Source organism: Leptopilina heterotoma, unplaced genomic scaffold (genome assembly GCF_015476425.1).
Source record: "Leptopilina heterotoma isolate Lh14 unplaced genomic scaffold, ASM1547642v1 Lhet_36, whole genome shotgun sequence".
Classification (NCBI taxonomy): Eukaryota; Metazoa; Arthropoda; class Insecta; order Hymenoptera; family Figitidae; genus Leptopilina; species Leptopilina heterotoma.
The window spans coordinates 586,390-613,769 of record NW_025111040.1 but is presented as its reverse complement, the minus strand read 5'-3'; the positions used below and the strand labels follow the sequence as shown (position 1 = coordinate 613,769).

General features: G+C 20.7%; 2 protein-coding genes across 2 annotated transcripts in view; one reads left to right on the top strand and one right to left on the bottom strand.

Annotated features, from left to right (window-relative positions):
• The window catches only part of LOC122505523 (follistatin-related protein 5-like), a 477,342-nt gene that overhangs the window by 209,664 nt on the left and 240,298 nt on the right, over window positions 1-27,380 (top strand). The window lies entirely within an intron of this gene.
• LOC122505524 (sodium-independent sulfate anion transporter-like) lies at window positions 2,509-21,054 on the bottom strand. Its single transcript, XM_043617202.1, has 11 exons — window positions 20,012-21,054; window positions 16,686-16,881; window positions 16,042-16,262; window positions 13,685-13,862; window positions 12,937-13,101; window positions 11,486-11,647; window positions 8,534-8,674; window positions 6,638-6,783; window positions 5,898-6,071; window positions 5,116-5,314; window positions 2,509-2,858 (listed from the first exon to the last, which is right to left on the bottom strand). The coding sequence occupies exons 1-11, from the start codon at window positions 20,225-20,227 to the stop codon at window positions 2,620-2,622; spliced, it is 2,037 nt and encodes a 678-aa protein (XP_043473137.1). The 5' UTR covers window positions 20,228-21,054; the 3' UTR covers window positions 2,509-2,619.

Sequence of the window (27,380 nt, the reverse complement as noted above, 5' to 3'; positions counted from 1 at the left end):
AATTTCTTTAAAAATTTAGAATTAAATGAATTTTATATAATTTTCGATAAAAAGTAAAAAAGATTTTTTTGTATTATTTAAAACGAAAATTATTCGATATAACAGAATATTTAAAAATATTGATTTATGGAATAAATTAAATTTAATTATTTATGCAATCTAATAATTCAAAATACACTTAAAAAGTTTATAATAATTAATTTAAATCGTTAAAATTGTCTAAGTATTTTTAAAATTTGGTCGCCATATTGGATCCGTCATTTTGAATTTTTAAAATCTGACATTAAATTCTTTAATGACCACTCACTAAATATGAATTAGTTAAAAAAAAATATTATTAATCGTGGCCGACTTTTTGCTTGAATAATTAGTAAAAAATAATTAATTGTTGTAATTACTATAATTATTATTAATAAATAAATAACTATAAGAGTAATCTGATCTAACAATTGGTTATTGTTAAAAAAAGAAATTTGTATTAAAATTGTTAGTAGAAAAATATAAAAAAATAATTTTAAAGTAATAATAATAATTTTATTGGAATAATAATTGAAATATTTTTGAAATTTGTGTTATTTGGAGATAAAAAATATGAAAATTAAAAAAAATGATAATTAATATTAAAAGCAATTTAAATTTTGATTTAGAGAATGAATTGTGTTCGCATTGTGTGGAGTCGCGGCTAATTTTCCAGTTTCACTCTAAAATTGACACTGTAAATAGTTAAAATTGGCCTTTCAATTATTCGATCAACAGTGCATTGCAAATAAATTGAGAGAGCGGATGTTGTGTATATATATATGTGTGCTCTTCAATAAATGTTTAAATTCCAAAACAAAAGAAACATTTAGATAAATATTTATACAATTCACCCAAACGTTTGTTCGCCACGTTTGTTTTTTCCTTTAATTTTCATTATAAATTACATTCACAATTATTTACCTACAATAAATCAACGTAATATCAAAATTTATATATTTATACGCATGTTATTATAATATTTGCTTACAGAATAAAATTTACACAATATAAATAAAATTAAATATTATTATTACACGTCAATATTTGTTTTTATCTCAAATAGTAAAACAAAGGGTTTAAATTTTATTTCAATATTTTATTTATTATTTTATATTGTTGTTTTTTAATTGAATTTTTGCTGAATGAATAATGATAAAAAATATGACGATAAATAAAAGTAGAAATTTTCATTACAAATTTTTGAACAAAAATCTTTATTTACTCACCAACATTTACTGAAAAAAATACAAAAATTAAGTTTGATAATTAATTAACAATAAGATAAAAGTTTTTTATATCGACTTTGTTTATTTTGAATTTTTGATTTTCACGAAAACTTACAATAAATTATCTCATAATAATAATAATAATAATAATAATAATAATAATAATAATAATAATAATAATAATAATAATAATAATAATTAAAAATCGTGTTTGTAACAAAAAAATTAATAATTCTAAACTATTAATAACTGTAAAAAAATAATTATTATTAAAGAAAAAATAATTTTTTCTTATGAATTTTTTTTTAAACAGCGCTCGTATGACAATATTTATAGAGTTTCGACAAACATTGCGTTATAAAAAATTCTTCTTTTAATCACGACATAAATAAAATATTGTTCAATATTTTCAACAAAAAAAAAAAAAAAAAGAAAAAAATACTGCATCAATCTATTAAATTATTTAAACCACAGTAACAAGCTCGATACTGATTTTCTTTTTAAAAACTAATATAAAAAAAATAATCTTTGTAGACAAAGAGAAATTATTTTCCTAAGTTTAATAAACAAATGTACAAATTTGAGATAAATGTTAATTGCAAACAGTTTCTGAATTTTAATTTTTTGTTTATATATTTTTAATTTCAATTTTTAAGTTTTGTTTATATTTCTAATTTCAATTTTAAAATTCGTAATTTGATTCACGATTTTCAATTGAAATTTCAATCTCAAACTTAATTTTAATTTTTTTAAAATTTAATTTCACTTTTAATTTTTTATTTTATTTTTTAATTTAATTTTACTTTTTTTTAAATTTAATTTTACTTTCTTTTTGATGTAAATAAAAATTTCCTAATTTTTAAAAATAACAAAATTTGTCATTTTTCTCTTTGGATGGAAATTTATTTTTGATATTTTAAAATTATTTTATGTTAAATTGAAATTAAATTAAATTTAAAATTAAACATTTGTCTAAATTTTACATTTAAACCAAAAATTTGTATAAATTTTATACAGAAATATTTATGTAAACATTTTACATACATTCCTGAGATTCCTAAATTAAAAAAAAATTGACTATACTTTTGTCAAAATTCTCACTCATCAAATAAATTCGTCTTCTTTTTTTCTTGTGGGGAAAAAAATATCTAAATTCTTTGTAATTAGTTAATTATTAAAATAATTAAATAATTTCAATTAATTATTGGAATAATTAAACAATTTCAATTAATTATTGGAATAATTAAATAATTTCAATGAATTATTAAAATAATTAAATTTTAATCAATACAATAATAAATTTGTTAATTTTCAAAATAAATATTTACAAAAAGAATTAATAAAATTAGATTCTAAATTGAAAACTTATGGACTAGATTGTTCCGTTCGGTTGTTGTTGTTGTTGTTGTTGTTGTGGTTGTGATGTTTCTGTGGCCGATGGCAAATCATTGTCAATAATTTCCACTTTGTGATCTTGTGATGTCATTAGTGATAATTTTTCTTCATTATTAAATGTACTTTCAACTTTATTCTTATCGTAATTTTCCCTTTTTGAATCATTTTTCTCACCAATTTCACTAAACTTTATTCTGTTCATAATATCAGTCTCTCCTGTTAAAAGAAAGAATAAAAATATATTTGTTTTTTTTTAAATTATAGTTACTTCTTTTTAACAGATAAAAAATTATATTGGCAAAAGACTCTTAATTAGCGGATAATTAATTTAAGAGCACTTCAACTAAGAGGACGACGGCTAATTTGAAATGCCTCCTAAACGTTAATGAGTTTTAGTTCGAAAGCATTGAAACTTGAAATATGTTTCCTAGCTATGAAAACTTCCCAACTAATTACGTGTCGTATTTTTGATATTCATTTTCTTAATCAAAATTTTCATAATAGATACAAATATACATATACACAAGGATTTAGTTAGTTTTATATTATATCGAAAAGTTGAACAGAGAAAAGGAATTTTAATTTTTTCTTTTCTCGCGTCATTCTTTTTATTACTTTTCTTCTTCCTTATTTTTTTGTCATAATGATTATAATTATGAATATAATTTATTACTATTATGATAATTAAAAAAAAAAAAACGAAACGAAAAAAGAGAAGAAAAATAGAAAACAAATAAAAGAAAACTAAAAAAGACAAAAAGAAATTAAAAAACAGGAGAAAGAAGGAGAGAAAAGAAAACTAAGAAAAAAAAGGAAGACAAGACAAGAGAAAGAAAATGGAAAAATCATAAGGGAAGAGAGTGAAGAAATAAAAGAAGGCAAAAAAAAAATAAAAAAGAAAGAAACGAAAAGAAAAAAAACAAAGAAGAAGAATGAAGACAACAAAAGAGAAGAAAAAATAAGAGAAAAAAAATGAAAAGAAGGAGAAAAAAACAAGAAAAGAAAAGAAAAGAAAAAAGAAGAAACAAGAAGAAACAAGAAAAAATAAAAAAGAACCGAAAAGAAAAGAAGAAAGAGAAAAGAAAAAAAGAAAAGAGAATGAAAATGAAAAAAGATAAAAACATAAGGGAAAAGAAGAGAAAATGGAAGAAAAGAAACAAGAAATAAAAAACATAACAGGAAAAATAAACATAAAAAAGAAAAAAATATAAAAGAATAGAAAAAAACAAAGAAAAAGAAGAGAAAGAAAAGGATCGAAAAGAAACGACAAGAAAAGAGAAAGAAAATGAAAAAAGAATAGAAGAAAAGAAAAAAGAAGAAACAATTCAAGAAAAGAAATAAAAATAAACGAAAAAGAAGGAAAAAAGTGCTAAGAAGAAAAAAAAAAGAAAAGAACAAGAAAAAATAGAAAAAAACAAAAAAGAGAACAAAAAACTGTTAAGAAGAAAAGCAAAAGAATAGAAAAAAACAAAGAAGAAGAGAAAGAAAAAAATCAAAATAAAATGACAAAAAATAGAAAGAAAATGAAAAAAGGATGAGAGAAGAGGAAAAAGTAAATAAAGAAGAAAGAAGAAAGAATTCAAGAAGAGAATTGAAAATAAATGAAAAAGAAGACAAAAAAACTGCTAAGAAGAAAAAAAGCAAAGAACAAGAAAAAATAGAAAAAAAAAACAAAAAATCTCTTAAGAAAAAAAGAACAAGAAAAATTACAAAAAAAGAAAATACAGGAAAAGAAAAGAAAAAAAAGGATCGAAATGAAATAACAAGAAAAGAAAAAGAAAATAAAAAAAGGATGAGAGAAGAGAAAAATGTAAAAAAGAAGAAACAATTCAAGAAGAGAAATAAAAATAAACGAAAAAGAAGATCAAAAAACCGTTCAGAAGAAAAAAGAAGAACAAAAAAATAGAAAAAAAGGAGAAAAAAACTGTTAAGAAAAAAAAGAACAAAAAAAAATACAAAAATATGAAAAAAAAACATAAGAGGAAAGGAGGAAGAAAAATTTAAGAAAACAATTAAAAAAGAAAGAAAAAGGAAAGAAAATAAAAAGAACAAAAAGAAGTTGGAAGATAAAAGGGAAAACAAGAATAGAACAAGAAAAAATAAGGGAAAATAGAAAAACAGAAAAAAGCAAGAATAAAGAAAACAAGAAAAAAATAAGGAAAAATAGAAAAACAGAAAAAAAACAAGAAAAGAGAAAAAAAGAAAAGTAAGGATAAGAAAAAAAAATGAGTCAAAAAGAAAAGAGGAGAAAAGAAAGAAATAGAGTGAAAAAATAAATGTCAAGATAGAAATAAAAAGGAAAGAAATGAAATGAAAAATAAAATAGAAGCAAAAAGTAAGGAAAACACAAAAAAGAAGAAATAAAAAATAAAAAAGAAGAAGAAAGGAAAGAAAATAAACGTAAAAAGAGAATAAGAAAATAATAGAAATACAAGAAAAAATAGAATTGAAGAAATAAAAAAGAATTACGTACTTAAAGCAAATACAGTTTGAGAATTATTACTCGTCTGCATTTCTTGAAAACATTCTATAATATTCTCGTCAGTTTCCATGATTTGTAAAGATTCCATTGAACTCAGAACGCGAATAGTTTTTATCACAGATGGTTTCATATTCATAAACCAAAGTTGATGATTCCTCGCCTCGAATTCCTTTCGAAGTCTCTCCATTCCCTGGAAATTTTTAATTTCTTTTAATCCAAATAGAAAAATTATTATAAAACAAAAAAGAAATACGATCTCTCTATAATTTTAAAATGAAAATTCTTTCCTAAAATTTATTTTTATAAAAAAATGGAAATTTAATTATTGAGAGAAATAATCATTTTTTTTATTATTAATTTTTTTTTATTAAAATTGATTTCTTTTCTAATTTTATTATTAGCGCATAATAATTAAATGCTTAATATAAATATTATTTTTTAATTCAAATTGAATTTTTAAATTTGAATTAAAAATTTATTTAATTTTTATATATATATATATATGTTTATTTATAGGTATTAATATTAACAATTTTTTTTATTGGTTTTATCTAAAAAATTTTGTGCGGATTATTTGAAAATGTAAAAAATATTTATTAAAAATTACGGAAATTAGAATTAAAATTTTATTAATTTTTAATTAAAAGTTTATTTAAATTTTTAATAATTCGCTCACAATTTCCGTTGCAAAAATAATTAAAAAAAAAAAAAAAAAAAAAAAAAATGAAAAAAGAAAATTATGGAAAATTAACATAAAGTGATTTTTCACGTACTTTTATAGCAGTGTAGTCAACTCCCTTAACATTCTGACAGTCGACAATGACAGGTAATCCCTTGCTATTCTGAATTTCTCCAATTTCTGATATTTTTTGCGTCAGATAATTAACTTCGAGAAATTGCAGTCCATCACTTGGTTTAAGCAGCAGATATTTGTCCCCCAAATGTGTCTATAAATCAATATTCATTAATATTATAATTACGACTGCAATTATAAATTAATCATCATTTTTTAAAAAAAGAACCGTATTTTTTACACAATTTTCATTTGAGTTAAAATTTAATTTGCAAAAATTAACTATTGGATTTTTTATTTAATTATGAAACCAAAATTGAAAAATAGATTATAAAAATTTGTAAAAGAATTTTAGTAAAAGAAAATTAAAAAATTTTTTTTTTTAGTTTTTTTATTATAATTAAACAGAATATTGAATAAGTATATGAAAAAAATAATAATAAATTATAATTAATTTATAATATTAACATTAATATTAAAATAATAATTAATTTACAATATTAATATTAAAATAATATTAATATTTGTATTAATATTAAAATTAATCAAATAATAAATAAATAATTAGTCAAAGGATAATAGATAAAGGATATAATAAAAATAAAAAAAGAAATACTGAATAAAATAATTAAAATAAAAAAATAAATTTCAAAAAAGTGGCAGAATTTAGAAAATACAATATTATCCTCACAGTTTTGTAGATATATTTTTTGTAAGCACCTTGCATTCTGTCACAGAAATCTTGGGCCTTGCTGATTGTAATAGTAGATAAATAATATTGCAAATTGTACCCAGGAATAGACCCGTTTTTACGTTAACTCCAACGCATACTGTAAATGTTACCAGACATGCAATCGCATCTGATCCTGAAAAAGAAAAATTTTCCGTTTAACTCAAAATTTTATTTTCATTCTATTAATTTATTTTTCCACATTTCAAAAAATATCAAAATGTTTTTTAATTTCCCTTCAAATTAAATTTCTATTTTCATTGAACTTAATTAACTGTTAAACTTCATTTTTTTTTCGTTAAGGTATGAATTAATAAATAAATTCAAATTGATTATTGAATGAAAAATAAATTAGCAGATTTTTAATAATTTATGTCTCCAAGTGAATTAATTATATTAAATAAATTAATAAATGTCTGCAAATAAATTAATTGGAACTAAATAAATTAATAAATGTTTCCAAGTAAAGTAATCGTACTAAATAAATTAATAAATGTTTCCAAATAAAATAATTGTACTAAATAAATTAATAAATATCTCCAAGTAAATTAATTATCTATATTAAATTAATTAATAAATGTCTGCAAGTAAATTAATTGGAACTAAATAAATTAATAAATGTCTCTAAACAAATTAATTGTAATCCCAATTAGAAAAGATTATTAATAATTTATTTATTACTATTTGCTAATGTTTAAAACCGTTTTTTAAATTATTTTGAAATAAAAAGACATTTTTATTATAAAATAATTTATTATTATTTAAAAAAAATCAATTTCTATGTTTACCAAACGAGAAAGTAGATAACAGTGAGCACATGAGTGCGGATAATTTTTCTTATATACTCTGGCAGTAGTGGAAGTAGTGGGGGAGACGCGGCCTATTGGTCCGCCGCGCCGCCTCTTTGCCGCAGCCAATCAGTGATCGCTTGCTCGCTGCTCAAGAGAGCGCACCAATAGAGCGCGTCTCCCCCACTACTTCCACTACTGCCAGAGTATATAAGAAAAAATTCTAAACTGTAAAGCGCAGTGTTTCCGAACCGTAGCATCAAATTACTTTTCTCCCCATTGTTAGTATTTTACTAGGTTTTTTCTACTTTTCTACATTTTTCCTTTCCGCTCAAAAAATTCGATTAGTCCCGGTGAGTACCAACAATTGCGTAACCTAATCTTATTTATTCTATAAAAATAAATATTTTAAAATTTAATTTATTTTCGTTAATAAATTATTCGATAATTATCATCGAAAAATTTTTATTTATTTTCGATAATAAATTATTTGATAATTACTATAGGAAAATTTAATTTATTTTCAAAAATAAATTGCCACTCACAGAAGTAATATAAAAAATAAAATGAGCCTTTTAATAAATTTATTATTAAAATCAGATTTAATTAGATCGCGACATTATTTATTTAAACTTAAATTTTTCAATTTTTTTTTGTTTCAATTTTCCAATCTCGACACTGTATTTCCAAATTGCGTTATTTTTGCAACGTGTACAATATTTTTTTCCATCATTTTTACTCCACTCGACATTTTCCTCTTCAGTTCCTTTCCCAAATCCATGGGAATGATATTATATTTATAAAGTTTTATAAGTACGAACTCAGCAGACCTTATTTGATTCGCTTATCTTTTATCCAAAAATTTCACCCTCCATTGACTCTTTTTCCCCAATATACCCACAATCTTTTTGTTTCTAATTTCTACACTCGATTTTTTAGTCTAGAATTCAATTTTTGAAAATAATTATGTAAAATTTATGTGATAATTTGTTTTTTTTCTGATGTCGATTTTTTTCCTCTGAGAAAATTTAATTACTCCTAATTTTACATACTGTAACTAAATTTACTTAGTTTTTTTGTTGTTGTAAATTTACTTACTCTTTCCCTTCCAAAGTAATGGCACGAGACGCCAATCAATCATGAACATAATTGCACTTATAAGTACAGCAGCAAGTGTCGCTTGTGGAATATAGTGAAAATAGGGTGTCAAGAAGCTCAGAGCGAAAAGTGTCATTGTTCCTGTACAAAATGGTGAAAATTATTTAAACTAGAATATTTTGCTGTATAATATTTTGTAAAATATGTTTTTAATGGTAAAATTATCACTCATTATGAAATTTAACCGAAAATGTTTGTGAATTTATTAAATTAGACTTATAAAATGAAAATTACAACAAATTAAATTTATGACTTTCAGAAATTAATTATTTTTCTATTTTCTTAAAAAGAAATTATATTTACACTTCAACAGTGTAGTATGTTTTGTTTTTTGTTGACATTCTCGATTGTTGTTTACCTCAGTTAAATATAAACATTTCCATAACAATTTTGAGATAAAGAAAGATGTCAACAAATTTTTATTTAATAGAAATGAACAAAAAAAAAATTTATTTTCAATATTGTGGAAAACGAGATGAAAACTTATATGTAAACAATTACTGTTTTTTTTTAAATCTCTTATGCAAGTAACTAATAAAAAAGTTAATAAATTAATTAATGTAAAAAAATTACGAAAAATTTAGAGAATATTATAATGCGAATTGATATTTGTTATTATAAATAGATTATAATATTAATTGTAATTAGAATGATAATTAGAATTAGAGAATTAGACTTACAATTATTATTAAAATTAGGATTAGAATTAGAATTCCAGTTCGAATTATAATTTGAATATAATTATAATAATTGTAATTAGAATTGAAATTAGAATTAGAATTGAAATTAGAATTAAAATTGAAATTAGAATTAGAATTGAAATTAAAATTAGTACTGAAATTAGAATTAAAATTGAAAGTAGAATTAGAATTGAAATTAAAATTAGTACTGAAATTAGAATTAAAATTGAAAGTAGAATTAGAATTGAAATTAAAATTAGTACTGAAATTAGAATTACAGTTTGACTTTGAATTAAAGTTCGAGTTAAAATTATAATTTTAATATAATTAGAATCGTAATTGGAATTAAAATTAGTTTGAATTTGAATTAAAATTATAGTTTAAAATTGAATTAAAATGACAGTTAAAATTATAATTTGAATATCATTATAATCGTAATCAGAATATTACGGTTAGAATTAGAATTATAATCGTGATTAGAATTAGAATTATAATCGTAATTAGAATTTTAATTATAATCATAATTAGAAATAAAATTGTAAACGGAATTAGAATTAGAATTATAATCGTAACTAGAATTAGAATTAGAATTAGAATTCCAGTTCGAATGATAATTTGAATATAATTAGAATTGAAATTAAAATTGAAATTAATATTTTAATTTAAATTTAAATTTAGATTAGAATTGAAAATAGAATTAGAATTGAAATTAAAATTAGTACTGAAATTAGAATTTGAATTACAGTTTGTATCTAAATTAAAATTCCAGTAAGAATTATAATTTTAATGTAATTAGAATCGTAATTAGAATTTAAATTAGTTTTAATTAAAATTACAGTTTGAATTTGAATTAAAATTACAGTTAGAATTATAATTCGAATATATTTATAATCGTAATCAGAATATTACGTTTAGAATTAGAATTATAATCGTAATTAGAGTTGAAATTAGAATTAAAATTAGAATTGAAATTAGAATTAAAATTGAAATTAGAATTAAGATAAAAATTAAAATTAAATTTGAAATTGAAATTAAAATTGAAATTGAAATTGAAATTGAAATTAGAATTAGAATTACAGTTTGAATTTGAATTAAAATTCCAGTTAGAATTTTAATTTGAATATAATTAGAATTGGAATTAGTTTTAATTAAAATTACAGTTAGAATTATAATTCGAATATAATTATAATCAGAATATTATGGTTAGAATTAGAATTATAATCGTAATTAGAATTAGAATTATAATCGTAATTAGAATTAGAATTATAATCGTAATTAGAATTTGAATTATAATCGGAATTAGAATTTGAATTATAATTGGGATTAGAATTAGAATTAGAATCGAAATTGTAATTGGAATTAGAATTAGAATTAGAATTACAGTCAGATTATGAATTTGAATATAATTAGAATTGAAATTAGTTTTAATTAAAATTACAGTTAGAATTATAATTCGAATATAATTATAATCAGAATATTACAGTTAGAATTAGAATTAGAATTATAATCATTATTAGAATTAGAATTATAATCTTAATTAGAATTTTAATTATAATCAGAATTAGAATTTGAATTATAATCGGAATTAGAATTAGAATTATAATCGTGATTAGAATTAGAATTAGAATCGAAATTGTAATTGGAATTAGAATTAGAATTAAAATTACAGTCAGATTATGAATTTGAATTAAAATTCTAGTTCGAATTATAATTTGAATATAATTATAATCGTACTTAGAATTAGAATTAGAATTTGAATTTGAATTTGAATTTGAATTTGAATTAGAATTAGAATTTGAATTTGAATTTGAATTTGAATTTGAATTTGAATTTGAATTTGAATTTGAATTTGAATTTGAATTTGAATTTGAACTAGATTTAGAATTCAAATTCGAATTACAATTAAAAAAATTCTAATGCAATTAGATATCTTTAAAAAATATGTAAAAACAATTAAAAATATGTGACTAATAAAATGTTTCTCTTCTCTTTTTCAGGTGAGTCCTTGTTTTTCTATCGAACGACTTTTTTTGTAAGTAGAAATTTTTTCTATCCATTTTTTTATAACTATGTATTGCAGATTGGGAAATTATAGTAAAAAAAAAAGTTGTAAAAATAAAATTGCGATAGGGTCAAATTGTGATTGATATTTATTTATCGTTGACGTTGTACTTATTAATAATTATTATTAGATATCATTTGACTTATTTACCTGAATAAAGGCCTGCCATTGGAGTTTGAACCCCACTTGCACTGCTCAAGGCACTTCTTGTAAAAGAACCGCAAGTTGGCATTGAGGACACAAAACTACCCAATATATTGCAAACTCCAAGTGTTCTCATCTCTTGTGAAGCGTCCACTAAATCTCCCGTCGCTATTGTTTCAATTAAACATTCAATTATTAATATTAATTTTTAATTAAATGCAGAAAATTATTTTTGACATTCGTTATAGAACATTTTTTTATGCATCCATAAAAATTATATTTTTTTAACAGAATTAGACTTAGAATTAGAATTAGAATTAGAATTAGAATTAGAATTAGAATTAGAATTAGAATTAGAATTAGAATTAGAATTAGAATTAGAATTAGAATTAGAATTAAAATTGGAGTTAAAATTGGAATTAGAATAAGAATTAAAAATATAATTATAATTGGAATTAGAAATAGAATTACATAGAATAAGAATTAAAAATAGAATTAGAATTAGAATTAGAGGTACAATTATAATTAGGTACAGTTAGCATTATATTTATAATTATAATCATAACTAGAATCAGAATCAAAATTTGAATTTGAATTAGAATTAGAATTAGAATTATATTTAGATATAGAATTAGAATTTGAATAATAATTAAAAATAGAATTAGAATTAGAATCTACATTACAATTTGAATTAGAATTAAAATAATGATTAGAATTAGAATTGGAATCAGAATTTGAATTAGAATTGGAATTAGAAGTATATTTTATTTATAATTAGAATTAAAATTAAAATAAGAATTAATAATATAATAAAAATTAGAATTAGAAATAGAATTAAAATTACATTTAGTTTTAGAATTAGAAGTAGAATTAGAAGTGGAATTAGAAGTAGAATTAGAAGTAGAATTAAAAGTAGAATTAGAAGTAGAATCAGAATTAGAATTAGAATTAGAATTAAAATTAGAATTTTAGAATTAGAATTAGAATTAGAATTAGAATTAGAATTAGAATTAGAATTAGAATTAGAATTAAAAATAGAATTATAATTATAATTAGAAATATAAGTACAATTATAAATTGTAAGAATTATATTTATAATTATGTATATTTAATATTTATAATTAGAATCGGAATGAGAATTAGAATTAGAATTGGAAATAGGATTAGAATTACATTTAAAATTTTTATTAGAATTTGAATTGGCTATTGAATTAGAATTAGAGAATTAGAACAGAAATGGAAATTGGAATTAGGTGCAGTTAGAATTATAATTAACATTTTAAATGTTATTTATTGATTAAAAATTTAAAAAATAGTTTTAATTAAAAATTTAAAAAATAAAAATTATATTTATAAGTTCAACAAATAAATAGAAAGGTAACATAAAAAAAAATTGTCGCTCTAAAGTCAAAAATAATTTTTTCCGAAAATTCTCTTTTTATTGCAAAAAAACATACCAAAAGCTTTAGCGATTGCAACATTTGTTAAAACAGCAACAAGTGGAACAATGATTAATCCTGAACCCAAGTGAGAACACATGTCGAAAAATGTGTAAGTCTGATTGCCTATCTGGGACGTGATATTGGGAAATTTAAAAGGTGGCAGGCCAGATGTAACATTTCCTTTAAAAACAGACGGAAAATAAATCATTTTTTTTTTTTTTTGGATAAATCAAATTTGTGAAAATATATATTAAAAAAAAAAATTAAATAACGAAAAAATAAAAATCTTTCATCGGTTTTTACATTTAAAATTGAAATCTATCGAGTAAATATTGATGTTATATACTCTAAGCGAATTTTGCGATCATATTTGTCCTCTCATTATTTATTAAAAAAAAAAACGAATTGAAATTGAAAAAAAAATTTATAACTACTAATGGATTTTAAGAATAAAAAAATATTAAAAATTTACTCTTGTATAATTTTTTTTAAAAAATGTAAATTGAAAATAAATGAAAATATTAATAATAATTAACGGATTTTGAAGAAAAAAATTATTCCTTTTATTATTTATTATTTTTTTTACTATTACTTTTATGGTCGCAAGATTGCTGTCTGGGATGAAAAAAAATAATAATTACTAATAGATTCCCAAGAAGACATTAAAAATCATAAAATTAAGAATTAACAAAAAGAGGAATAAAAAATTTGCAATAAATGAAATTGTTTTTCTTTTGTTAATTAAAAAAAAAATGTTTCATACCTGAAAGGAGGAATGGTTCGTGACCGACAATACTTAATTGATATGCAGCAATTGTTGACGCTAATACGACAACAACATTACGGCCAGTCGATAAAAACCATAAAATTTTTTTCAAAAATTTCCCCTTTGCAATTGTTTTATTATTCTTTAAACTTTTCCATTCAATATCCTTCAGGGTCTATATGAAATATAAAAAAAAGAATAATTAATTATTAAATTATAATTACCAACCGGATATTATATCCAGTGGAAAAAATTCTATAGAGTTTCACTGGAACAATTCAATAGAATTTATAATTTAATTAATAATATTAATTAAAAATTAAAAAAATTAGCTCAATTTTTTTGCATAATTTCTTAATTACATTCAAAAATAGAATAATTTTTTAAAATAAATATTTAAATATTCATTTATTTTTTCAACAGGATTTTAAATATTTGAAATGATTTCAATATAACGCATTTTTGAAATTTAACTATTTCTAAAAAATTACAAAACTAATTCTTTCAAAATTCAATTATTTATTTTTTTTTTTTTTGTGAAATTTATAAATAAAATTATTCAAAACTTTAATAATTTCATTTTATTTAATTCTAAATCAATTCTTCTTAGAAAGTTCAATGAGAATGAAATAATTGAATACAAAAATAAATAATTTATTGAATAATTGAATATTTCTTAAATTTGAATTCTTATAAAAAGCTTTATCAACATTTTTTAAAATAATTGAATTTTTACGAAGACTTGGATTAAAATTTTTAATAATAATTAAATCCATTCATGAAATGTAATTAAGGATGAATTGAAAATAATTATAAGAAAACAAAGAAAGAAATAAGAAATAAGAAAAATAAATAAATAAATAATAAGAAACAAATTATATCGAATTTTTTTAAATAATTGAATTTTTTTCAAAGAATTTTATTCAAAGTTTTAAGAATAATTGCGTTTCCAACGGAATTAATTTAAAATTAGATTCAAAATAATTGAAATCCTGCGATGCGAGTTTTATTATTTATGAAAATAATTGAATTCTTCCGAAACTTTTTATTAAAATTATATTGAAAAATATTCAATTATTAAATTTATTTTAAAGAATTTCATTAGAATTTTTTTAAATAATTGAATTCTTTCGAAGAATTTTATCAAAATTTTTAAGAATAGTTATTGCATTTTTCGAGGAATTCATTTAAAATTTCATTAAAAATAATTGAAATCCTGCTAAGAGTTTAAAAATTTTTTAAAAATTATTGAATTCTTGCAACGATTTATTATTAAAATTTAAAAAAAAATAATTATCCTGAGAAGAATTTTATCATTCATAAAAATAATTAAATTCTTTCGAAGAATTTTATAAAATTCTATTTAAAGAATTTGGTTTTTCTTTCGAAAAATAACAGGAAAATTCTGTTTTAAATAATTGAATTCCTGTGAAAATTTTTTTATTTCTCAAAATAATTGAATGTTTGCAAAGAATTTTATAAACATTTTTTAAAATTATTCAATTCTTTTTGGAAATTTTTTATTAAATTACACTCGATTCTTGTTATAACGAATCTCGTTACAACGTTCTCTCGTTATAACGAACATTAAAACTCTCGATACAACGACAAAAAAAACACGAACGAATTTAAGAATTCAATTTAACCAAAATTTTGGTTAACTCAAAAAAAACGTCAAATTTAATCGACTCTTAACTTTATTTAACCTAAAGAATCTAGTGATCCGATTATTATTAAAAATACTTACTTTTTCTTTAAACTGATTCTATAATTTAAAAACTTTTAATATAAATAAACATACATTACGAAAAATTTTGCACGTATTTGACGTTTGAATAGAACGTGAAGTAGGATCTTCTCCTTCTGTCGTTATATCGAGATTTTGAAGTCCCGAGATCGTCGTTATAACGAGAATCGAGTGTAGTAGATATTAAAAATCATTAAATAACGAAAAATATGTGAAAATAATTGAATCTAAAGAATTTTATTAAAATCTATTTAAATAATTGATTTTTTGTCGAAGAATATTAGAAAAATGCTTTTTCAAATAATTGAATTCGTGTGATTTTTTTTTTTTTTTTTGATTTATGAAAATAATTGAATGTTTGCAAAGAATTTTATAAACATTTTTTAAAATTATTCAATTCTTTTTGGAAATTTTTTATTAAAGTAGTAGATATTAAAAATCATTGAATTACGAAAAATATGTGAAAATAATTGAATCTAAAGAGTTTTATTAAATTTTTAAAAAATTTTTTCCAATATCTAATTTTATTAAAATTTTTTAGTGTAAATTCTCAAAAATGGATTTAGAAATAAAAAAAATTTTTTTTTTCGTCGATATTTTGACGTACCTTCATTGATAAGAGAATAACAATACTGGAAATACCGAGGAGAGTGTCGGTCCAACGAATTTTGCTGATATTACGAAAGAGGCACGTCAAACTATCAATGACAGCAATCGCTTCATACTCTAGTCCCAATAAATGTGGCAATTGATGTACGATTAAAATAACTGCAGTGGCAGAAGTAAATCCCGTACTAACAGGTATTGATATGAAATCCACGAGGAAACCTGCAAAATTGTGGTCTTCATTAAACCTCATTTCTATACAAATATATATATATATGAAGTTAACAATCGATTTATAATTATTTTGATTATTCGAGCCGTACACTCATTATCAGATTAAATACCACGCGCATACCAAATTATAAAATTTTTTTTTCATTCCATTTTATACTAAATGATGATGATAATATTGTTGTAAATTATCATCAATAATATTGTGAAAAAGATAAAACGTATTTATTACTTTTACACTTCTTGCTTTATTGAATTGAAAATTATATTAGTTTTATTTTTTAATAACTCTCTCCCCTAATAAATATTAAAATAAAAAAAAAATATAAAAAATATATTAACGAATAAAAATAACATTAGGAAATTAATCTTAATGACTAGAAAATAAAAATGAAATAAGTATCTTCTGCAAACCTAAATTAAGTAAACCCATCGCCAATTCAATGCAACCGGCCAAAAATCCAAGAATTATCACAAAATCAAGTGGCATTCCTGTTGTGAATTCAAGTGTCAAAAGTGCCATAAGTGATGTTGGTCCAATTGATACTTCTCTAATACTCCCAAGAAAGATGTAAATAAATCCACCAATAAATGTCGAGTAAAGTCCATACTGTAAATAATTTATTTTTTAAAAACAAATTACAAAAAAAAAAAAAAAAAAAAAAAAAAAAAAATTCATATAGTTCAAAAATCAGTTGTCTTTTAATTTAAAATCGTTTTTATTCGTACTATTATTATTACTTTATGTTTTTTTTAATTATTTTTATTATTTATACTGTTGGTCTTTGTAATTAAAAAAAAAAAATTACGTTTTTTAATTAGTATTTTAATAGCATTGCTATTATTATCATTATTATTGTCGTATTTAATTGCATTTGTTGTATTTTTTCTGTATTTTTAACCGTAACCCTTAAAAAAAAAAAAAAAAAATTGTCGTATAAATTGAAAAAATATTTTTACTCTTTAAAAAATAATACAGACATTTTATGTTAACAATTCTTATAAACTTTTCTATATTCATAAATCAGAGATATATTTATTTTTGTTTGTACTTTCCGGACGAATTCCATGCAATACATATATAATTTAATTAAAATTTATATAACTATTTGTCATATTCATAATTTGGAAATATTTACACAGTTATTTTCTTCTTTTTTTTTTCTTTTTGCTTGCAATATTTTTTTTTAATTAAATATTTTTTTCTGCTTTTATTTTATACGTTTTTGCAGAAGACAACTTTTCAGTTGACATTCTGCAAATTTTTAAAACGGGAACGCGTGTGTGACATTTGAGAAAATGTGATGATAATATAAAATATTATAGAAATCGCTTCATTACCATTTTTTAATTAACAATTTATATTTCATATTTACATGCGACTTTTGAATGTCAAATTCCATTAAAGTACATCACATTAAAAAGAGAGGGGAGGTGGGGGGGGGAGGCGAAATTATTAATGACAATTTTCTTTGATATATTTTCGTTATAATATATGTACTGCAGAATTATACAGGACAAAAATAAATATTTAATAATTATAATAAACATTATTTACTCGCGGGTAAATTATTTATTCATTCAATTTTTAACGAGCTTAAAACCCTTTAGAACATTGTATGAACATTGCAATAATAAATATGGAAGTCATAATAATAATAATTAGTAACAGTAAATAATAATAATAATAATAATAATAATAAATAATAAATAATAAATAATAAATAATAAATAAATATATAAAATTTATTTATGTTTTTCATAAAAAACATAAAATATAATAAATAATAAATGATAAATAAATATATAATATTTATTTATATTTTTCATAAAAAACATAAAATGTAATAAATAAAAATAAATAATTAACAATAGAAAAAAATTATTTGGGTAAATTTTAACGTATATTTAATAATGACCAAATAGAAAGAATGAAATAAAAGAAAGAATTTGAATAATTATTAACAAAAAAAAAAAACCATCATTGACTGGTTTTTTTTCCCCATTTGATAATTATTTAGATATTTTCAGGTCAAGTAGAAAAGTAGAATTAATCATTACTAGTCAGTGTGTGAGTGTATATGAGTTTTTTTTTAATTACAAATATTCCATTAACTTGGTCATTTTATCATCATGTGACTTTTTTTTTATTGTTTCATTTCACATAAATTATTATCAGTTCATTATTAATAAGGCCTTTGTTTTTTCTCTTTACATTACAAATTATTCCATTTACATTATTTTCTTTAATTAATTATTTACTATATATTATTATTTAATATATTACAATTTTTTTTAATGTCTTTTTTTTTGCATCTGTCTACTTTTCTTCTTTAATTTCAAATTTTTCGCCAAAAAAATAATAAATTAATAAAATAAATTTTCTTCACTGAGAAATTTTTTTTTTTTTAATTCAAAAAGTCAACCAAGAAAAAATGTTTAAATTAAACATTTTTATTGAATCAAACTTATCAAACTTGAATCAAACTTTTTTTTTAATTCAAAAAGTCAACCAAGAAAAAATGTTTAAATTAAACATATTTTATAATTAAATTAAACATTTTTATTGAATCAAACTTATTGTGTGTTGAATCAAAATTATTATGTTTAATTCAAAAATAGTTTTTTTTATTGTATAACAAAAATAATTATGTTTGATTCAAATATATTGTTTTCTCAGTGTTTGAAAGAAAAAAATTACATTTTAAAAATACTTTTTTTTAAATATATTTTTTTATTTATTTAATAAAATTTTTTAATCAAATATTTTATTGTTTTATTTACCTATTAGGTACTATTTTATTATTTATCATAATGTTATTATTTATTATTATTTCTTATATATATATATATATATATTTATTTATTATTATTTCTGACTCTTTTTTATTTTATTTACAATATTTAATTAACACTTGTGTATAGTTATTTAGAAAAAAAGGATAATTTTGTGAAAGAAAAAGTTTCTTCATAGTGTAAAATTTTGTATGAATTTTACACTCAATTTTCTTGTTTTATGAATCATTAATTTTTTTTTTTGTTTTTTATATTTTAATTATTTTTACACGGAAAAACAGCTTCACGTAGAACAATAATAAGTTTCTCTACATTAGCAAAATTCTTAACAGAAGCAAATAAAAATTTAGCTAATTTAGTGAAATTTGTAGTTGTTCCAGTTTTTTTTCGTGTATTATTAATTTATATTTATTACTAATTTTATTGGTATTAAATTATTAGCATTATTATTATTATAATTATTATTATTATTATTATTATTATTATTATTATTATTATTATTATTATTATTATTTATTTTTATTATTATTATTATTATACTATTATTATTATATTATTTTTATTATTATTTATTTCATTATTATTGTTAATGTTACTATTATTGTATACAAAAACAATTATAATCGTTATAATTAGTATTTTATTATTATTAGTATCAATTTTGAAATATTTTATTATTATTATTATTATTACTATTATTATTACATAATTATTAAATAATTATTAAATAAATTAAATAAATATTTAAATAAATTAATTGATTAATATTTAAAGAAGTATAAAGTATATTTGTTATTATTATTATTATTATTATTGTTATTTTACAATTATTTTGTGCATTATTATAATAATTATAATTATTAATAATAATAAATAATTATTAGAATAAATATTATTATAATTAAATAAATTAATTATAATAATTAATAAAAAAAATCGCACACCTGAGGCGTGAGTCCAGCTATTGCGGCATATGCGATACTTTGTGGAATCATTGTTAGACCCAAAGTAATACCAGCCACAAGATCGGAGACAGCTTGAAATTTCGTATAATTTGGAAGCCATTTTGACACTGGTACATATTTAGCAGTTAAATTTTGACACTTTGATTCATTTTTTCTCCCATTTGCTGTCACCGTTTTGTTATTCACTTTCGCCATTTTTTTTCTTCTCTTTGTTTCGTTTCCAAAAAAAAACTCCCCCCGAAAAGGAGGAAAAAAAGTTCTATTCGAAATTCACTTTTTCAAAAAAAAAAAAAAAAAAAATTACTCCTAATTCCCTATGTCTCTAAAGGAGTAAAAAAAAATTTCCTACTTATAATAATTTTGCATTTTTGATTCTTTTTCCCAATTTTAGTATTACTTCACTTCACTGAGAATTTTTATTTTTTGTTTTAATGGAAATCACTTTGAACTTGTCCACATGATTTTTTCTGTTTCTTTTTTTTATGAATTTTTTTCCGAATTGAAAAATTAATTAATTTTTTTTTTTTTTTTTTTTTTTTTTTTGGAGGGACTTGAATTTATACACGACGAGTAACAAATTGTGACTGACAATTGTCCTCGTTAGCACTAATGTTTAACGATATCACAACACATCCGCTATCTTCAAAGCACATTGTAAATTCTAAGCATCAAGGGAAAATGATTTCTTTAAAAAGAATTCAATTTACTAAAGGCACCTTCTCACTCACTCTCACTCTCTCTCTTTTTCTTTTCTTGACTTCCAAGAACGGAACGCTTCACTACTATTGACACAAACTGATAATGATGATTGCGAGGTCATAAACCCGAAAAATCTAACCTTGGTGTGCCTTTTGATAAATTACATATGTATGGATGGTGAAGTTGATTATGAATCAGTGGCAATAATGACGAAACTTTTGTTCAATAAAGTGACGCTTGAACATTGAGACATTTCTAATTCTCCTCGATATGACTTACTCGCTCGTGCACCGCACTTGTACTATAAGTACATAAAGCAAAGAAGTGCAAAAAAAAAAAAAAAAAAAAAAAAAAAAAAAAATGCTGGAAAAAAAGCAGATAAAGATAAGAAAGTACGTAATTCAATATTGCAGTGGTACCACAGGGAGGAAATCTCATGATCTGAGTTCAATGTTCCGGTTATCAGAAGTCTTGTGAGCTTCCATAATATGTATAACATTGTTTGAGATTTTTACATTTTTTTTTCTCCCAACCCTTTCAAATTTTTCTTTTTAAAATTCAAATTCAAAAGATATTTAGTTTTAGCCGATAAAAAATAGTTCTTCTTGGTGTTTAGTTGTATCCATTTTTTTTTATTTTCGGTAAAATAAAAATATTAACGAAATTCCTTATTTGTTCAGGTCGAATTTGAATTTCGCGCCAATATTAATTCTATGACGCTTCCGCTAGAGGGCAAACAGACTTGTTACTCACAACCGAGATGAAGTTCAAAAAGTATGAGAAGCAGTGAGAATTTTAGAAATTAAAAATATAGAAAATGAAAATAGTAAATTATAATAGTAAATTGTAATTATAATAATAAATAGTAAATAATAATGAAAAATAAGAAATTATATTTAAAAAAAATTTCTTAATTTATTTACAATAAAGAGTAATTGAAATAAAATAAAACTAAAGTAGAAATAAGAAAAAAATTACTGCAGGAAGTTCAATGAAAGTCGAAGGAAATGAACTATGTATAATAATAAATAACAATAATATTAAAATGATTTATTTTTTTAAACATAATAAATAATAATTAAGAATGATAAACAATAAAATAAAAATAATAATTACTATTCAAGAAGGATAAAGAAGTAATAAAATAAAAGAAACTAGAAATAATAAATAATAATTTAAAAAATTTTTATAAATAAAAATAATGAAAAAAATGTAAATAATGAAAAAAATAATAAGTAAATAAATAAACATAAATAATAATAATTAATATTTGAAAAGGATACAGATTATAATACAATAAAAAATCAAGAAATAAGAAAAATAATATTTTAAATAATTTAAATAATTAAATAATAAATAAATACTTACATATAAATAAAAATAAGTAAATAAATCAAAATAAACAAATATAAATAATTTTTAATAAATAAATAAATTATTAATAAATATTTAGGTGTATAAATGAAAACATTGAAAAATGGCAAATAAATAAAATAATAAGATAAATAAAATTTAAAAAAAAACAAATAAATAATAATCGCACTAAAAAAATAATTATTGGAAATAATTTATTATAATTAACATAAAAAATTATTTACTAAATAGAAAACAATGATTCACATTAAATAAAGTATTGTTTCGACTATACAGAATGAGATAATGATTTTTCTATATTTTTTTTTCATTACAATTATAACCTTGAAACAAATGAAATTTTTTTTTTCGTTTTCATTTTTGAAAAAATGCATTTTTTTCTCTAAATAAGTATCGATAGACTGAGTACATAATATTTTTAACTTTTTAGAGATTATTTATATATTTTATATACATGTATGTCTATCGTTAATGAATTAGTAACTTGTTTGCTCTCCATTAATGCGCAAGTCGTTATTATAAATGTTATCTATATATATACGTTTTATTTACTTAAAATATAAATGAAATTTAGTTATCTCATCATCGGTGAATGTATTTGTGGAAAATGTTTCTGGGTATACTAGTCAAAATATCTGTGCCACGTTTAATATTTATATATTTTCAATTTCCATTACTTTTTCAACTTAAAAATTGTATTTTTTTTTTAAAAAGTAAATTAAAAAACGCTTAATAAAATATTAAAATATATTTAAAATTGCAAAATTCATATTTGTTGCTCTATTTTAATTTTTTTTCTCTTCGTGATAAAATGTGTGTTTTTTAGAAGAATTTAAAAAGAAACCTTTTGAGTTTTTTTATTTTTAACATATTTTTAATAGTTTAATATTTAATTCTTTGAGAGTTGAATGTTTTTGATATGATATTACTTTGTTTGTCGTGGTTTCAATTGCTATCTTCTTAACATAATGAGCACGTGTTTATTTTTTAAGGCGGTGTTCTACTATGTATATATATATAATCGTATCACTTTATTATTTTATCTATTATATAACGATTTAATCATTTTTTTCCGTTTTTGAAGTAAAATAACACTTTTGATAAATGTTGCACTTTTTTAATCCACTTTGACGTGATTTAAAAATTTTTGTCCATCATCAGTTTTGCCCAAAAATAAAAATTAGTTACACAGTTGTAAAAAAATTATTTCATGATTATTTATTTTTTACTATTTTGTTTAAAGAATTTATGAAATGTATAGAAAAAATAGTTTATACTTTAAATAAATTTTTTATCGCAATTAATTTACATAAATTTAAAAAAAAAGTCGAGAGATAATTACAGAATAATTTCGGTATTTTTTCCCTGAAATGTATTCAAAACTTTGTGTTAATTTATTTATAATTACAATTAATTTTCTACGCCAGGAGCTATAAAAGTAATTTTGTTGTTTTTTATAAAAATTAAAAATTTTACTTCCTATTTATTACAATTTAAATTTATATTAAAAAAAAGTCGAAAGATAATTACAGAATAATTTCTGTATTTTTTTCATGAAATGAAAAGTTTAGTGTTAATAAATTTAATAAATAGAATTTATTTCCCGCTCCAGGTTCTTTTGTATAAAATTTTTTTCTAAAACAAATTTTTGTTGTCTATTCAGAAATTTTTTTAAATAATTGTAATTATTCTCCTGCGCCAGGATTTTTTTAAATAAATTTTTTTTTCTGTATGTAGAAACACTTGTTACGTTTTCTAAAACTAATAAAATTCTATTTTTATTTCTCGAAATATTATTAATTAACCTTTTGCGCCAGGTTTTTTTTAAATAACTTTTTGCCCTAAAAATAATTTTGTTTTCTGTAAATATTTAAATTTTTACTTTTTATTTATTACAATTTCAATTTTTATTTCAAGAAAAGTCGAGAGAGATAATTGCAGAATAAATTCGGTATTTTTTCATTAAACGAAAATTTTAATGTTAATTTATAATTAAATTTTTACTTCATGAAAAATTAAGGTGAGGAGATTATTAAAAAGGGAGAATTTTCAATTAAGTGTAATTAAATTTTATTGAAAAAAATAATTAAATATTAGTGGCGTTTGCTTACTTCCGAGTTTGGAACGAAATGGTTTAGAGGAGAATCAGAATAAAGCGCCTAGCGGAGATTGCATTCGATTGGCCGCTTGCGTATGTGGAGGGGATGCGCCGACGCTGATTGATTCAGACGCATTAGGGAGGGGGTAACCAAGATTGCTTAGCCTATCATTTGATGCGAGATCTTTTAACCACAACCAAACTAATTTTGTTTTTTATAAAAATTAAATAAAATAATTTTTTAAATTTTTTACCTTTCTATTTAATATTTTTAAGTACTTTCGATTTTTCAATTACATGTTCAACAAATTAAATTTTAGTCGGACTTGGAACTAATTTATTTCCCTCAATTCTGCATAAGCTTTCCAATAATTAATTCTACTAATTTCCATTTATACGAAAATGAAATTGATTCATTCAATAAATGTAGATTTCATTCAATAGAGATTAAATTCAATCCTAGTTGATTTTCCCAAAAAAAAAGAAAACAGAAAATCGACATCAAACGTTTTCAAAGAGATTTGTACCATTTTGTAGTTTCAAAGTAGAAAAATCCAGAAGTATTTCCCATTACGTAGACATATTCGTCTTTGTCCCTTCGGTTTAAAGTCGACTTTACCTTGGAGCTTTAGAAAGTGAAGGAACCGGAAGAGAAGTGAGTCTGGTGAAGCTAATAGCTGGAAGGCTTGAGCTTTTATTTACTCTGGACTCTCGGGAGGTTTTCTCTGATGGTTGTCAAGAAAAAAAAAAGAAAGAAGAAAAAAAACAGTCAACTCCCGATGTTGAGAAAAAAGAGAGTAAAACAAGAGAAAAAGGAAGAATAGAAGTGGGGCTTTTGTAAACTTGTGGCATAAAAATTCACGTTTGAGAGTTGCAACATTTTTTTTTGTCATTGTTTTCTTTTTAAATTTTTTAAAAGAAAAGAAATTTTTCTACAAAAGAAAAAAAAATGCTACATAACGCTATCGTTGTGTGTTAGCCTTGTGTGTGACTTGATTGTAATTATTCTTAATTAAGAAGCTTTTTAACCTTTTTTTTTTAAAGTGTGGGTGGTTTTGTGCGCTTGAAACAGAAAACCTCGAATCGATTCTTGAAGCAAACAGGTGCAAAAGTTTCTCATCGTATTCTCTTTTCATGTTGAAGGATCTAGATAACAGCGGTAGTTTCTGAACCGCCACTTCCTTTGCATGGTTTCCTTCGGTTTCTGCCGAAAATTTCAAGAAAATTCGAAAACTTTAAAGTTCTTCAAGCATGTGAGAATAAAATCAGATCGCTCTCGAGAGAATTTTTTTTTTCATTTTCAAATTATAATCAAAACTTTTTTCTATACTTTGAAAATAGTTATTGAATTAATAATGCGATGATAGAAATAATAATAATTGGAATAATATTTGTAATTAATCTTTAGCGCCAGGTTTTCTTTTGATAATACTTTTTGCTCTAAAAACAATTTTTCAGGAAAATCAGGAAAAATTCAGGAATTTTTTTATTAAAGTACTGTAAAGAATTGAATTTTAGAGAAGTTACAAATGATTGCAGAAATTCAATTATTTTCAAAAATAATAAAATTCTTCTCTGAATTTCAATTATTTTCAAAAATTTTAATAAAATTCTTTGCAAAATTTCAATTATTTTCAAAAAATTTTTCTCAATTCAATGATTTTCAATAACCTACTATATTTTACTAAAATATTCCAAAAGAATTCAATTATTTAAAAAAAAATGTTGATAAAATTCTAAGCAAACATTAAATTATTTTGATAAATAATAAAAATTTCACAGGAATTCAATTATTTACAAATTATTTTCATAATTAATAACATTTTTTACAAGGATTCAATTATTTTTAATACAATTTTAATGAAATTCCTTCGAAAAATGTAATTATTTTTGAAAATTTTATTAAAATTCATCAAAGAAATTTAATTATTTTAAAAACCTTTTGTTACAATTTATTTAATAGAATTCAAGTATTATTTTCAAATCATTTTTAATTGAATTTCTTCAAAGAATTAAATTATTTACAAAAATTTTAATGAAATTCTTTGTAACAATTTAATTTTTTTTTTTAAAATAATTTAAATAAAATTATTCCTAGAAATTAAATTATTTTCCAAAAATTTGTCAAAATTTATTTATTTTCAATGCCTACTGTTTTAATAAAATTTCACAAAAGAATTCAATTATTTAAAAAAAAATTTTTAATAAAATTCATCTCAAGAATTCAATTATTTTCAAAAGTATAATATAATTCTTAGCAGAAATTCAAATTGTGTTAAAAAGTTTACAAAAATTCTCGTCAAAGTTTCAATAATCTTTATAAATTTAATAAAAAAATTTTCTCCGAAATTCAATTATTTTTAAAAATTTCAATAAAATTCTTTGTAAGCTTTCAATTATTTTCAAAAACTTTCCTCTATTCAATGATTTTTAATATATCTACTACGTTAATCAAATTTAATACAATTTTAATTGAATTCCTCGAAAAATTTAATTATTCTTGAAAATTTTATTAAAATTCCTCGAAAAAATTCAATTTTGTTGATAAAATTCTTTATGATAATTCAATTTCAAGAAACATTCATTTATTCAAAAAATTATTTATTTTTGTATTTAAATAATTGAATTCTTGTAGAATTTTCCAATAAACATTGATTAAAAAATGAATATCAGTTAAAACTTTAGATAATAATTGAATATTAAAAGCATTATAGCATGAATTTTTAAAAATAATTGATAATTGAATTCTTTTGAAGAATTTTAATAAAATTTTTGAAAATAGTTAAATTTTTCAAAGAATTTACTTAAAATTGTATTAAAAATAATTGAAGTCCTGTAAAGAATTTTATTAATTTATGAAAGTAATTGAATTCTTGCAATGAATTTTTTCAAATTTTTCTTTTAAATAATTAAAAGTATGTAAAGAATCTTATTATTTATGAAAATAATTTAATTCCTGCAACGAATTTTATTACATTTTTAAAAAATAATTGAATTCTTTTGAGAATTTTTATTAAAATAGTAGATTTTGACAATATTTAAATTTCAACGTAGAATTTTATTATATTCGTGAAATGTATTTAAATTCATTGCAAAAAATTGAAGAAAATAATTCCATTTTTCTAGGAATTTTCTTTAAATTGTATTATAAATAATTGAAATCCTCAGAAAAATTTT

Excerpts from the sequence above, each read along its gene's own strand:
- LOC122505524 (XM_043617202.1), bottom strand. The coding sequence starts at position 20,227 with ATGGCGAAAGTGAATAACAAAACGGTGACAGCAAATGGGAGAAAAAAT. Across the intron at positions 6,784-8,533 it reads ATTACTTTGGAAGGGAAAGA|GATCAGATGCGATTGCATGT; the intron begins GTAAGTAAATTT and ends TTTCTTTTTCAG. Across the intron at positions 2,859-5,115 it reads TCAAACTGTATTTGCTTTAA|GAGAGACTGATATTATGAAC; the intron begins GTACGTAATTCT and ends TTCTTTTAACAG.